General features: G+C 36.8%; 1 protein-coding gene across 1 annotated transcript in view; it reads right to left on the reverse strand.

Annotated features, from left to right (window-relative positions):
• CNTNAP5 (contactin associated protein family member 5) overlaps positions 1-15,799 on the reverse strand; it is a 985,000-nt gene that overhangs the window by 504,500 nt on the left and 464,701 nt on the right. Inside the window, exon 7 of the mRNA XM_051848810.2 lies at positions 11,726-11,869. Coding sequence (XP_051704770.2) covers positions 11,726-11,869 — 144 coding nt within the window. The remainder of the gene's footprint in view (positions 1-11,725; positions 11,870-15,799) is intronic.

A 15,799-nucleotide genomic window follows, 5' to 3' on the forward strand; every position in this document is an offset into this window, starting at 1 on the left:
GTAGAGTTGCAGCAAAGGAAGGGCAAGGCAGATAGAAAGGTCTTCCAACTGCTGGTTCACTCCCAAATTGCCACAACGGCTGGAGTTGAAGTGATCCAAAGCCAGGAGCGAGTAGCTTCCTCTGGGTCTCCCACATGAGTGCAGGGGCCTCAGCACTTGGGCCATCTTTCACTGCTTTCCCAGGACATAGATAAGAATTGGATCAGAAGAGGAGAAGCCAGGACTTGAACTGGCACCCATATGGGATGCTGGTGCCACAGATGGAGGATTAACCTGCTATGTGACCTAGCCACCCTGGGGAAACAGCTTTCTGAGAAGATAACAAATGGAGACTGAAGATTTGTGTCTTCCAAAATTCCTGCTGAAATGCAATCTCAGATGTGATGGGTGAGGACACACCCACAACCTGGAAGAGTGCCCCCAGCACAGCCTAACAATGCCAGCACTCTGCTCCCTAACTTCCAAGTCCCTAGAATTGTGTGAGAAGATGTTTTTGCTGTGTTTAAACTACCAATTATTTTTTTTAGCAGCCCTAATGGAGTGAGTCAACAGCCCTGCCAGTGTTAGTTTATTTGTTTAGATTTTACTTTAAGACACATTATTCTTTATATGACTTTGAAACTATTTACTTTCAGTTTTCCCAGGGAAAGTAAAAAGGCAGCTGCTCAGGAAGTTAATAATTTGGAAATCATTTGTTTTTTTCCAGAACCAGAAGAGCACACAGCCCAGATGCAGGTGATGTGATGGTCAGATGGCAGTGAAAGGCAACAGGAATGTGTAGAGAAGACATGATATGTTAGCTGCTTTTTCAAATGATTCCTTCCATCAAGCGAAAGTATCATTTATCACCGAGCACTCTCAGAGAGATGAAACATGATCCTCGGGACAAGCTGAAGAGATTATAGGCTTCACTAGACGGTAGTGAGTTTTCTCTGAGCAATTTTCATGAGTTTCTGGGTCACAGGAAGGTAAGACAAAGGTTGTTCTCTCTGTGTGTGTGCGCAGGTGCAGATGTAAGTGTGTGTGTGTGTGTTTGTGTGCGTTCTAATGAGTACACGTTCACTTATCTCAAAGTGAGAGTGTTTCTTGGCTTCTGAGTTGCAAGAGTTAAGCAACCCTGCTCCAGTGGCTTCCAGGATGACATAGATAGTAATAAAGATGGCAAATGTCCCCAAATTCCACTATTTCTATTTATTTGCATGGCTGTTTTACTCAGGTTCCTTGGGAACAAAATATTTACTTAATAATAAAGAGTTCAGCATTTGATTAAATCTAGATATTGGCACTAAATCCTTCAAATGAATAACTGGGTATGTTTGTAATATATTTACTCCAAATATACTTCATGATTTGCAGTTTGGAATTACATTAAAATTCAGATTCAGCAAAGAAAGGGAGCTACCATCAATCTACTTTTATTGTTGGAAAATGTGTATGACTTCATTAATTATCTATCTTAAGTGGTAAGTGATTATTGACTAGCAATGTCTGCTCCAGCTGAATGAATAGATAAATGTTTTATTTAGTCATAGCTCCAATGTATGCAGTGGTTACTGTAGACCATGTACTGTGCTAAAGACATTACAAATAGATGTATGCTTCATAATAACACTTTGATGTAGGTACTTTGAAGTAGTTGTCCACATTTTGCTTATGAGGATACTGAAGTGTGATGACTTGTCCAAGGCCCTGTAGCAACCTGAATGTGGGGTGGGAGCTGGGGGTTCAGGCAGGCTCTATTCTCCTGAGTTGCCAGGAACAGAAGACTGGGTTCAACAGGTTTCCTTGCAGGTTGACTGGAAAAACATTTTCTGATTATTTAGTAATCTCAGCCACAATGTTGGGGTGATCTTTATATGTGCTTTGTATTGGCCATCATCTATCCAATCCTTTGATTTCAGTTATTTAGAGACAAAGATATCAAAGTCCATTGACATGGTCAGTTAGCACCAAAGCCAATTCTATAACCAGCGTTTTGCTAATAGCCATTTTGCTTGTTCTATTGAAGACAAAGCAAAGTTTCATGAGCATTTCTAATATGCTCTTGTTTTAATTTATAAAAAAGAACATTCAAGACCTACAATAAAATGAGTGAGATTTCAGCCAAGTCCCAACCACTTTATTCTTCTTGCCTCTGGGAAAAGAGATGCAACACTCAGCAAGAACAGCTAGAAAAAAAGCATTATTTCTTGTAGAGTACAAGTTATGAAATTAATCATGTTCAGGAAACTATTGTGGCAATATACTTCTTATATTGTGTATATAATAATCCACATTACAGGTACTGTACACACACTTCAATGGACCATTTACTTTCTGATTGTTTATTATATGGTGCTATATTAGCATAGGATGGAGGATTTGAGGAAGAATAGTGAGGTGTTTTTATGTCTACTTTCAGCTGTTAGTTTTACTGCATTTTGGGATGTAGAGGACCGTCTTGTAGTCCAATTGAGCTATAAAAACTAAATTGAATTATCCCCATGGAACAGCTGTTAAATCTCCAGGGAGTGGGCAGGCCCCACGAGAAAAGGATGACAGATTACAAAGGAGATGTCGCCTGATGCTGCCTGCTAGCGAGGTTTGAGCTTCACAAGTTGTGGGCTGGTGCTTCCTTGATCCTTCAATCGCATTTTGTAATGTATGGGTATTATCGTAGTCTTGCTGTCTGATTGGTTGATTCCTTAAGTATTCTATTCAACTCTGAGCGTTCTAACATGCGTTAATGGAGAGAGGCTGAATACTGGGGAAGGATCCAACACTGTTCATCCCCAAAGCCTTACTTAGCACCACTGTGACTTAGTGCTGTGGAACAAGGCTGGTTTGGGGGAAAACTTTAAGCTAAACTATGAGCCTAAAGAGTTTGTACTTCAGTATTTAACAGTATAAGCCTTTCCTTCTCGCAAGGAATTCCAAGGAAACAGGCTAGTTATATAAATTGTGTGTGTGTGTTTAGTGATATAGATTCTCACATAGGCAAGTTTGATGGAAGCAGCTTAGGAGAAAAATAATGAATATTTCTTCCTTTAAATTGTGAAGGTTAAAACCAAGGTTGTCCACCTGCACATTAGAGCAGTTTCCTTGGGATGTTTTACAAGTGCATTAGTGCTAAATGGGTTCTTGGTGCTTCATTTTAACAACACTGCCTATTACACTCTGAGGAATAAAGTACAGTAGCAAACTTTCAAGAAGCAATATAAGTGCTATTGAAGTCTAAAAATTACAAAAACATTTGTTAACATTTTGGTTAGTGATTATCTCAGAAAAGATGATGGGAGCTGCCAACATTGAGAACTTCATGTTTTCTCTTTTTGTTTTCTCTTATTTCCCCTTCTTTGCTCTGTTCATTACATATTGTGTTTGATATACCTCATAACTAGAGATATTTTCTAACACATAATATATATGGAGATTTCCTTTCTGATGTTGCCATAGGGATCTTTGTTATTTATATCTAGGTTCAGGCTCTCAGACATTCAAGCCACAGTTTATGAACAATGAAAATGAGCAATGCTTTTGTAAGCTTAGTGTGTTTCAAGTTACTCTGTCAACTCTGAGCACAATGACAAGTAGTTCATGACATGAGTCTAAGCTAAGTGCATGACCTCAATGTAAGTGCCTCTATAGCCATAGATTGAACTCAAGGAACTGATAGCTTATGAAATATTTTTTAAATAACACTGAGAAGGGGAGGAACAAGAATGTGCTTCCCATGACTCAAGCCTTCAGATATAGCCTCAAAAAAATTCAGTAAGCAAGCTGGTGCTTAAGTGAATTAGGAAGTGGACAATATATGCTCACATGGGAAACTGGGAAAGCTGTCAGAAGACCTGGGCACCAGCAAGAGATGAGCATATACGCCAACAGATATCCTAGAACCAATGAAGGGTCCTTCTTAGAGTGTTCTTACTCTTCCAAACTAAAGAAGTTAGGAACTTGGCACAGACATTTGAAAACACAGACAATCTTTAACATGATTTAAATATTGTTTTCCTCAAGCAAGCCTGTCTCAAATGCCGGAATTCAATGGTAATTTAAAAAAAAAATGTTAACAGGACACCCTAATGCATAAAGTATTCATTATATGTTATACTTATAAAAAACACAAAATAAATAAAAACCATAGTTTGTCCAAATAGTTCAGTGTCTAGATTACAAAGAGAATCAGATTTTGCTTATCAGTGAGATGGAGCCCTACTGTTGCCATGTTTTATCCTTTTATTTTTGAATGTCAGTTTGAGTGATTTCCAATTCTGAGAATATGCAATATCATTTATCATAATTTGTTATATTCTTTCTGCAGTGTACAACTATAAGACCCTGGAAATCAATGCATAAAATAAACATAAGATGAGTCTGAATAGTAGACTAAATAAGGAAACAAGTTAAGGGACTTCAGACCCGAAGTCCAGAATAGTGGAGCATTCCCTAGATCTTCTTCCTGCCTCTCATGTCATAATCATGAATCATCCAGAGAAATAAACTGATGCAGACAAAATTTTTGAAAATGGCATTAAAAGTCTGAAAGTCTGTTTTTCTGGCTAAGGAACGAGGATAGGGACATTGTATTAAGACCAATATTTTTGGACAATAACTGCAATACCCAAGCCAAAAATCAGGTAAATGTATGACTCACTTTCAACCACTTGTGGTGAAACAAGGTGCCACAAATCCTGGACATGGTGCTATCTTTGAAGACTCGTCTTGGAATTTCTGATATCTGAAAGACTAATCCTGGGGGACCTGGAATTTAATATTTGTTAGACAGTGTCAAATCTCGCCCAGCAGTTCCAGTGAAGATAAGATGTGGAGCCTGAAGTCCTGTCCACACTCAGAAGTAATGAGAACCACATCGCCTCCCTGCAGGGATCGTGTCAGAGATGACTTAGTGCAGAGTCAGCATCTACACCATACTCCAGTAATAACAAGGATAATGCTCACTGCATACACCTACTATAATGTCACTGGAGGGCACTAGGGAAGCAGTAATGAGACTTTCTGGCACAACACAGATGGAGAAATGTCAGTGAAGACATAGTGAAAAGTGTAACTCTCACAATTCTGTTAGTATCAAATAAATCCTCAACTCCCAGAGAGGTTGAGTAGAAAATCCCCACTCCTTGCTTAGACAATGTAAGAGGATAGTTAAAATGGAAGTCTTCAACAATGTTCATCATAACATCTAGATGATAGAGACATTATAACTACACAACTAGTAAACTAATGCAGTCATTATAATAAATTTGATCCAAATATTGATCAATTTGAATAAGAAAAAAATCTTGGTAAAATTACTAAGTCCTATCAAGGATATAGAAAATGGAAAGAAGAACTAACTGAAAATTTTTGAATTAAAAATATTGTATCAGATTACATAGACAGATAGATGATGGAGAGATGCACACAAACAACAGAAGGATAGAAACAGAAAAAAAGCTTTGATGACCTTGAATACATAGTAGAAATAATCTAATTTAAACAGCAGGGAAAATGGACTGAAATAATAGAACAAAGGATTCTAATGAGAGATCAACTGTTGAAGCTGATGGAGTTCAGGAAGGAAAGGAGAATCAGTCAGACCTATAAAACCACCCATCCAGACTTACAAATGATACTTAAGGATGTGCTGCATGCAGAGACAGAGAAAGACAGCATTATGAAAGAATGTGAAGGCCGAAAATATCCTAGTAAAAATACAAAGAAAATCCAAAACAAACAACAGGAGTATATACAGAAAAATGGCAGGACCAAGTAATTACTTATCAATAATAACCTTGAATGTAACTGGTATAAATTCTATAATTGAAAGATATAGATTAGCTATATGGATTAAGAAACAATACCCATATATTTGCTGCATGTAAGAAACATACTTCACCAACAAAGATGTATACAGATTGAAAGTGAAAGGATGGAAAGTGATATTTCATGGTAACAGAAAGCAAAAAGAAGTGGGTGTAGCCATGCTAATATCAGTCAAAACAAACTTTTAGAAAAAACTGTTAAAAGAAACAAATAAAAGCATTATGTAATGATTAGGGATCAATTCAACAGGAAGATATGACTATAGTAAACGTATATGCACCCAGTGCTAGGGCACTTGGATTTTTAAAACAAATACTAATGGAATTGAAGGGAGAAATTGGCTCCAATACAATAATGAAGGACTTCAACACACTTACATCAACTGACAGATCAACTAGACAAAAATTCAACAAAGAAACAGCAGAGCTAATCTACATTATTGAACAAATGAACCTAATTGATATCTAGAGAATATTTCATCCCACAGGTCAAGATGACACATCTTTTCATTAGTGCATGGAACTTTCTCTATGATAAACCACATGTCAGGCCATAAAATATGTCTCAACAGATCAAAAAAAATCAAACCACATATCTTTTCTGACCATACTGAAATGAAGCTGGAAATTAACAACTTGAGAAACCCTAGAAGTTTGCAAACAGATGGAGGCTGAGCAACCTGACCCTGAATGAACAGTGGGTCATAGAAGAAATCAAAAGGGAAATAATGCAATTCCTAGAAATGAAGGAAGATGGCAATACAAGACATCAAAACTTATGGGATACAGCAAAAGCAGTGTTAAGAGGGAAATGTATAGCAATTAGTGCCTACATCAGTGGGATCTCTGTCCTTAATGTGTTGTCCAATGTGAATTAATGCTATAATTAGTACTGAAACAGTATCTTACACTTTGTGTTCTGTGTGGGTGCAAACTGATGAAATCTTTACTTAATATATACTAAATTGATCTTCTGTATATAAAGATAATTGAAAATGAATCCTGATGTGAATGGAATGGGAGAGGGAACGAGAGACGAGAGGGGTGCGAGTTGGAGGGAAGTTATGGGTTGGGGAAGCCATTGTAATCCATAAGCTGTACTTTGGAAATTTATATTTACTAAATAAGTTAAAAAAAAAGAAAAAAAAGAAATTTGAAAGGCATAAAATAAATTTTCTAACCATGCATCTCAAGGACATAGAAAACAAGAACAAACAAAATGCAAAATTAGTAGAAAGAAACAAATAATTAAAAATAAAGAAAAATTGGGGCTGGTACTGTGGTGTATCAGGTAAAGCCACTGCCTGTAGCGCCGGCATCCCTTATGGGCGCCGGTTCTAATCCCGGCTGCTCCACTTCTGATCCAACTTTCTGGTGTGGCCTGGGAAAGCAGTAGAAGATGGCCCAAGTACTTGGGCCCCTGCACCCTCATGGGAGACCCAGAAGAAGCTCCTGGCTCCTGCCTTCGGATTGGCCCAGCTCTGGCCCTTGCAGTCAATTGGAGAGTGAGGAAGACCTCTTTCTTTCTGCCTCTCCTTCTCTCTCTGTGTAACTCTGTTTTTCAAATAAATAAATAAATCTTTAAAAAATAGAGAAAAATAACCAAAATTGAAACAAAAAATAAGATGCAAAAGATTAGTGAAATGAAAGGAATGAAAGGCTGGTTTTTAAAAAATAAAATAAAATTGATGCTCTATTGATCCAATTAACCAAAAAATAAATAAATAAAATAAAATAACAGGAAGAGGGGTGAGTCAAATTAATAAAATCAGACATGATGGGAAAGAGGTACCCTAATCCACTGTTGGTTGGAATGTAAACTAATACACCATTGTAGAATACAGTATGGATATTTCTCAGAGATCTGAAAATAAATCTACTTTATGATCCAGCCATTCCATTTCTAGGAATTTACCCAAACAAAATGAAATCAGCATGTGAAAGTGTTATCTGTACCCCTAAGTTTATAGCAGCTCAATTCACGATAGCTAAGATATGGAGTCAACCCAGATGTGCATCAACTGATGACTGGATAAAGAAATTGTGACATATATACATGATCGAATAGTATGCCATAAAAAAATCATGAAATCTAGTAATTTGCAATAAAATGGATATAACTGGAGACCATTATGCTTCATGAAATAAGCCAGTCTCCAAAAGACAAATACCATATGCTTTTCCTGATTTGTGTTAAGTAACAGAATAACAAAAGCGTAATGCATATGCACAAAATTGGCATTTTGATATTTTGTTATTGTTTATAGCCCTTGTCTATACACCAGTGTGTTTTCTACTTACTACTTGTTGAATTCTTTTTTAAGCTGAGATTTAAAATTATGACTATGAAGTAAGTTGAAGGTAGGCCATTGTAAAAATTAAAAGAAAAAAAAAGAAAGGCAGTAGGAAGGAGGGTAGGAGTGAGGGAAGGTAGAGTGGGAGTGTCATTATGCTCTTGAAACAGTTAAATGTGAAGTACATGAAATTTGCTTCCTTTCTATAAATAAAAATATTAAAAATCAATTAATAAAAAAGAAACCAAAGTTCTCTAGGAGCAGGGATTACCATGCTTATTTATTATTGTGCCTTGCTACTTAAAAATTTTGTTAATCAATAACTTTCTCATAAAATAATCTGATGATACTGTCGAAAAAAACTCAAATAAATAATGGTAAAAACACTTTTTGTTTTGATGAAAAGACATTATTGCCCACATATTCAAGAAATTGCAAAATCCAAATAGGATTCATTTGAGGAAATCCACAACACAACACAACACAGCACAGTAAAACTTCAGAAAACTAAAGAAAAAAGTCTTGAAAGCAATGGGAGAGAAATGTGTGGTTCATAACAGGGAAATGGAATTGGAAAACAATGGATTTGTCATCAGAAGCCACTGATGCCAGGAAGAAGCATCCCAATGTTTTCAATACTGAAGGAAAAGAACTATCAACCCAGGGTCTTATACTCCTGGAAATATCTTTCAAGAATGAAGGAGAAATCAAAACCGTATTGAATGCCAAGACACTGTGGAAAAAAAAAAAGAAATGACCTAAATGAAAGATCTCTGAAAGTGAGATCCCAGTGGAAAGAACAGGTCATCAAAGAAGGAGGTACCTTTCTCTGAAGGGAGGAGAGAACTTCCACTTTGAGTATGACTTCGTCTAAATATGATCAAAGTTGGTGAACTCAAAAGGTCTCTATTGCCTTGGCAACTCATGACAAGAGCCTAGGGTGATTACTGATGCCATAAACAAGAGTGTCAATTTGTTAAGTCAACAACAGGAGTCACTGTGCACTTATTCCTCATGTAGGATCTCTTTCCTTAATGCGCTGTACATCATGATTTAATGCTATAACTAGTACTCAAACAGTATTTTACACTTTGTGTTTCTGTGTGGGAGCAAACTGTTGAAATCTTTACTTAATGTATGCTAAACTGATCTTCTGTATATAAAGGGAATTGAAAATGAATCTTGATGTGAATGGAAGGGGGGAGGGAGAGGGAAAGGGGAGGGTTGCGGGTGGGAGGGAAGTTGGGGGAGGAAGCCATTGTAATCCATAAGCTGTACTTTGGAAATTTATATTCATTAAATAAAAGTTAAAAAAAATAACTAATATACTGGAAAGAAGATAAAAAAAATTACTGAATGAAGAAAAAAGAAAAAAGAATGTACTACTGGAACATGTACCGTAATGGAATAACTAAGGAAATTATATCAGAAAGGAAATGATAGCCTAGGGTGATTACTGATGCCATAAACAAGAGTGTCAATTTGTTAAGTCAACAACAGGAGTCACTGTGCACTTACTCCTCATGTAGGATCTCTGTCATTAGTGTGCTGTACATTGAGATTTAATGCTATAACGAGTACTCAAACAGTATTTTTCACTTTATGTTTCTGTGGGAGCAAACTGTTGAAATCTTTACTTAATGTATGCTAAACTGATCTTCTGTATATAAAGAGAATCAAAAATGAATCTTGATGTGAATTGAAGGGGAGAGAGAGTAGGAGAGGGGAGGGTTGTGGGTGGGAGGGATGTTATGGGCGGGGAAGCCATTGTAATCCATAAGCGGTACATTGGAAATTTATATTCATTAAATAAAAGTTAAAAAAAAGGAAATGATAAAAGAAGTAATCTAAGAAAATCAGGAAAGGAAACAGAGAACTAATAAGCAAAAGTATAAGTAAATACAATGAACAACTTTCCTCCTCCTTTTGAGTTCTTTAAATAATGCTTGACAGTTGAAGCAAAAGCAAGATGATTTGATTTGGTTCTAAAGATATTGAGAGGTGGCCGGTTCTATGGCATAGTAGGCTAAGCCTCCACCTATGGCACCAGCATCCTATATGGGCACCAGTTGATGTCCCTGCTGGTCCTCTTCTGATCCAGCTCTCTGCTTACGGCCTAAGGAAGCAATGGGGAATGGTCTGAGTGCTTGGGCCCCTGCACCTATATGCGAGATCCGGAGGAAGCTCTTGGCTCCTGGATTCGGATTGGATTGGCCCAGCTCCTGCCATTGTGGCCATTTGGGGTGTGAACCAGTGCATAGAAGACCCTTCTGTCTCTCTCTCTCTCTGTAATTCTAGCTTTCAAAAAGACATAAAATTTTAGAAGAAATTTTAAAAATATAGAGATGATAAATACCAGTCACAAACATCATCTAATAAATAAAGGAAGATAAAGGGACATAAAAGAACCAAGTTTCCTCTGCTTCACTCAAATTGGTAAAATGCTGAAGTTAAATGTCATAAGATTTGTATACATAATGCCTAAAGAACACGCTAACAAGCATCAGTGAAATCCAGTTGGAAGTAACGACATCATTCAAGAAACACACAGAAGACAGGGAAAAGAACAGACATCAATGAAACAGGATAAACAAGAAAAAGAAATAGAAAAGGCATCTATGACCTAACACATAATAAATTAAATGTATACCAATTGAAAGAAACCAGAAGAATGAATTAAAATATGATCCAATTATTTGGTGTACAAAAAACCCACTTCAAATATAATAACATAGGTTAAAAGAAAAGGAATGTTGAAAGGCGTATTATGAATCATTAATTTGCTATAAAGTGAGAGAAAGCGGAAGTGGCTGTAAGAATATCAAATAAAGCAGACTTCAGAATATATAAAATCATAAGTAGCAGAGTTTTATATTATACAATGATAAAACAACCGATATGCCAGAAAAACAAAGCAGTAGAAAATATGTCTATACTAAATTACAGAGCTGAACATGTATGAAGTAAAAACTGAATGAGCTGGGAGGAGAAAGAGACAGAAGTACAATTGTGATTGGAATTATCATTACTTTACTAAGTATCACAGGCAAGGCCCTGTGTTAGGCATTGTGAACGTAATAGTAGAAAAGAATTTATAATTCTGAGTTTCCTGACACTCAAGGTCTGTTGGAGAAGACAAACATTCATTAGGTAGAAAAGCTTTGAACTCACCAATATGATAAATGCTACAAAAGGAAACTCAAAAACAGTACAAAATTCACCTTGTTTATTCAAAAGATCCTGTTTTTAATGTCAATGCATAATAAACAGATGTGTAATTCCCAAACTACAGACTTAATAGAATCTCTAGTTCTCTTGTTGCATTTCCTTTAGATAATAAAGAAATGTTAACCCAGAATAGACATCAAATCCTGCCCACAGCTGGATTATAACCCATACCAAAGAGACTGAATTCTCCATATTCTTCCAATGTGTTTGTTTCTCCCAATAGTGCAGTTCACCCCATTTCAGCCCCTGCTGGCCAGTGTCAACTGGGAAATTCACATAGACTCAAACAGTTGCAGATACAAACATGAAAAGGTGAGGAAGTGCAATAGCAAGAACAAAACTTACCCCAATGTGGAAGAAATTGTCAATATTAAAAAAAAAAAAAATGGGTTGACTCACCACAGTATAGATCTGATGCTTCCGTCTCTTAGCCAGGTCAATTATGTTTACTCCATTGTAATAGAGGTTTTCAATACACCCATGAAAATTCTTCTTTAAGAAGGTCCCAGGTTTGCCCGGTACAGGAATTCCTCCAAAACTAAGCTTCATGGGGGAGAAATAAAGATCACCTCTTAGTTATAAGCTCTAAAGGAATAGGAAAGCAAAGCAAACAAGTGCAGTAGATTGAAATGCACATATGAGCCAAGTGGCTCAAATAATTACGGATGCCACTTGATTACACATTTAAAAGGATACTGATTAGCCCATGTAAAAATAACTGTAATTGCTTGATTCTTAAGGTCTTATTTTACAAAACCATTTTCATTTCCTTTCTGAACCTTTTAAATACCAAATAAAACAATAATTTAGAGAAGGAGAGAAAAAAGAAAAGAAAATCAATGCCTTTATATTTATCATCCATGCAAGCATCTCAGAGAATATGGCCATACTAAAGCAAGGTGACTATCAAAACATACCTCTATTCAGTTACACAGAAACCTAGATAAAGGCTGCACCGTATCCAAAATGACAAATGCAAAGATTGTTCACAAGTTATTATGTTGTATAGAAATGAAAAGCATGAAAAAGCCCAAATATGCCAAATAGTTTTGTAAAGTAAATAAAAATCAGTACCATGGAATCTTATGGACTTGTCAATAATGATGCTTATTCAACATTTGCAATAAAATGGAATATGAATGTTCTGTTGATTGGAATACATAAGAGTTATAAAGGGCTACAAAGTATTATGTGAACATCAAAAGTGAGGTATGTAATACAGCCTGGGAGGAAATTCATCAATAATGGTGGGAAGATTATGGGGTATTAATTTTTTTATTCAAGAAATATTTATTGGTAAGTTGCTATGGGAAACACAAAGAAGATTCAGACATAGATCCTGCCCCTGAAGAGCTGACAGTCTAGTAGGGGAGGTAGAACACACATGGGATACACGATCAGACCTCTGTTTCTGTAAGATGAATCTAGTATTGTATACAAAGTTGTCTAGAGTAAGAAGAGATTAAGTGAAGCTGAGAGCCTATTGAAATCGCCTAGGTAAGGAGGAGGGCGGGGAAGACTGTTGAGGTAGAACTGACAGGACTTAGCTGGGAGACTGGATATGGGGGGTTACAAAAAGGAAGCAGGTGACTTGGATTTGTAGCATGGGTGATGTTATGAATTCAAAGAGCAATGAAAAGACAAGTTTGTGAAAAGAAAAATACCACAGAAAATTCTTCTGCAAAGTGCCTGGGACACACCAGGCATAATCAGTCAAGAAATGGCTAAGTAACCAGATCAGAGTTGGAGGTGCCTTGAAATAGCCAGGACTGCTTCCCCACCTCTGCCCCTGCCTTCAAATTTCCCCCCAAAATATCCTCCACTGAAGTTCACAGTCATTGATATTTACTGAATTAACACCTATCTCCAGGCATGCCTCCCTTGTGAGGATGAAAGCAGAAAAATACTTTGTTCTTTGACCACTCAAGTTATCATTTTGGAACTCCCAGTATTGTCACTGTACCTCCTGTTTACTTCCAGTAAATATTAACACAAATTATATTTTAATGGAATATACTACTTTTAAAAAACGAACCCAGACTATTATGAATGTTTTTTCTAGTATCCAGAGAAGTGGAGTTGTTTCCATAACTGTATTTATGTTAATACCTTTTAAGAGTAAATCAGTTTTTCTCCATTGCTTAGAAATATCACCTTGGACTTAAATTATATTCATACTGAGCACACTCTCTCTCTCTCACTACATGCACACACTAATCCTTCTGTCCACTCTTACTGACCACAGATTTATTTTTTAAATATAATTCTTATTTTATCTATTCTATCCTATTATTTTATTTTGTTAAAATATTATATTATATTTTCTTCTCTGGTGCTTTTTTAATTTTAAAATATTTCAAAGAATACAGAATACAGAAAATTATGATGAAGATTCCAAAAAGCACACATACATTTAAAACCTATTGATATTTCCCCATATTTGCTATGTATGAAGGCATTATTTATATACACACATACTATTTTTTAAAGTAAGGATGAACACAGTGATATTACATAGCATGAGATCCATGATAAAGATCATGAAAAGTGAAAGATGTAATATTATATAAAAGATGCAATTCAGTGAAGATAATATTTTTTTTGACAGGCAGAGTTAGACAGAGAGAGAGACAGAGAGAAAGGTCTCCCTTTTTCCGTTGGTTCACCCCCCAAGTGGCCGCTACAGCTGGAGCGCTGCGCAGATCCGAAGCCAGAAGCCAGGTGCTTCTCCTGGTCTCCTATGGGGTGCAGGGCCCAAGGATCTGGGCCATCCTCCACTGCACTCCTGGGCCACAGCAGAGAGCTGAAATGGAAGAGGAGCAACCAGGACAGGACCGGCCCCCCAACCGGGACTAGAACCCGGAGTGCTGGCGCCGCGGGCGGAGGATTAGCCTAGTGAGCCGTGGCGCCATCTTGATAATATTTTAAATATCTATATATACACAGATTTCATATTAAATATAAAGGGAGAGAGAGAGAGAGCTAGATACATAGATACATACATAGATAAAGACTGATAAATAATAGAGGATTAATAGCTAGAAAGATAGATATTAACTTCCATATATGAGAGAAAATATGTAGTATTTATATTTCTGTGTCTGGCTTATATCACTTAAGACAATGATTTCCAATTCAATTCATGTTGTTGTAAATGTCAGAATTTCATTCTTATTTTATGATTGATGCTCCATTGTGTACGTATACCATATTTCCTTTGACCAATCATCCATTGACATACAGGTAAGATGATTCCATAACATAGCTATTGTGAATAGTGCTAAAATAAATGTGGAGTGTGGTTACTTTATTTTAAAAAAAAAAAAGGTTGATTTATTTATTTGAGAGAGAGAGAGAGAGATTCCATCCATTGGCTCTTTCCTCAAATGGCCACAGCACTTGGACCTGGACTAGGCTGAAATCAGGAGTGTGGAATTCCATCAGAGTCTCTCACGTGGGTAGCAGGGCCCAAATACTTGGGCCATCTTTAGCTGCCTTCCCAGGTACATTATCAGTGAACTGGATAGAAAGTAGAGTAATCTGCAATTGAACCAGTGCTTATCAATGTTGCCGGCCATCACAGGTGGTGACTTAATCCACTGTGTCACAATGCTGGTTCCAGTGTCTTTTATATTCTGACTTCACTCCTTTTGGATATATTCTCAGAGGTAGGATAACTGGATCATGTGATATATCTATTTCTGGTTTTTGAAGACTTTCCATACTATTTTCCATAATGGCTGGACTACTCTCCATTGCCACTAACTGTGTATTAGGGTTCCATTTGTTCTACCACCTCACTGGCATTTGTTTTTGCTATTATATTTGCATATTTGTATATATTTGTATTTTGCTATTATAGTCATCCTAAATGGAGATGATACTTCATTGTGTTTTTTTTTAGGGTTTTTTTATTTATTTCTTTGAAAGTCAGAGTTATACAGAGAGAGGAGAGGCAGAGAGAAAGGTCTTCCATCCGCTGGTTCACTTACTAATTGGCAATAGCCGGAGCTGAGCTGATCTGATGCCAGGAGTCAGGAGCTTCTTTCGGGTCTCTCACGTGGATGTAGAGGTCCAAGGACTTGGGCCATCTTCCACTGCTTTTCCAGGCTATAGCAGAGAGCTGGATCGGAAGTGGAGCAGCCGGGTCTCGAACCAGTGCCCATATGGGATGCGGGCACTTCAGGCCAAGGCATTAACCCACTGTGCCACAGAGCCGGCCCCTTCATTGTGGTTTTTAATGACTAATGATAACAAGCATTTGCTATGTGATTGTCAGAAATTTATATTTCTTCTTTTGAAAAGTACTGTTCAGATCCTTTGTCCATTCCTAAGCTGAACTTTTTATACTTTGTTTTTGTTGAATTTCTTAAGCTCTTTATATATCCTGGATGCTAGCCCTTTATCAGATGCATAATTTGCACACATTTCTCCCATTTTGTCAGTTGTCTCTTCAATTGTTTCCTGAGTTGT

This window comes from Oryctolagus cuniculus, chromosome 3, assembly GCF_964237555.1.
Source record: "Oryctolagus cuniculus chromosome 3, mOryCun1.1, whole genome shotgun sequence".
Classification (NCBI taxonomy): Eukaryota; Metazoa; Chordata; class Mammalia; order Lagomorpha; family Leporidae; genus Oryctolagus; species Oryctolagus cuniculus.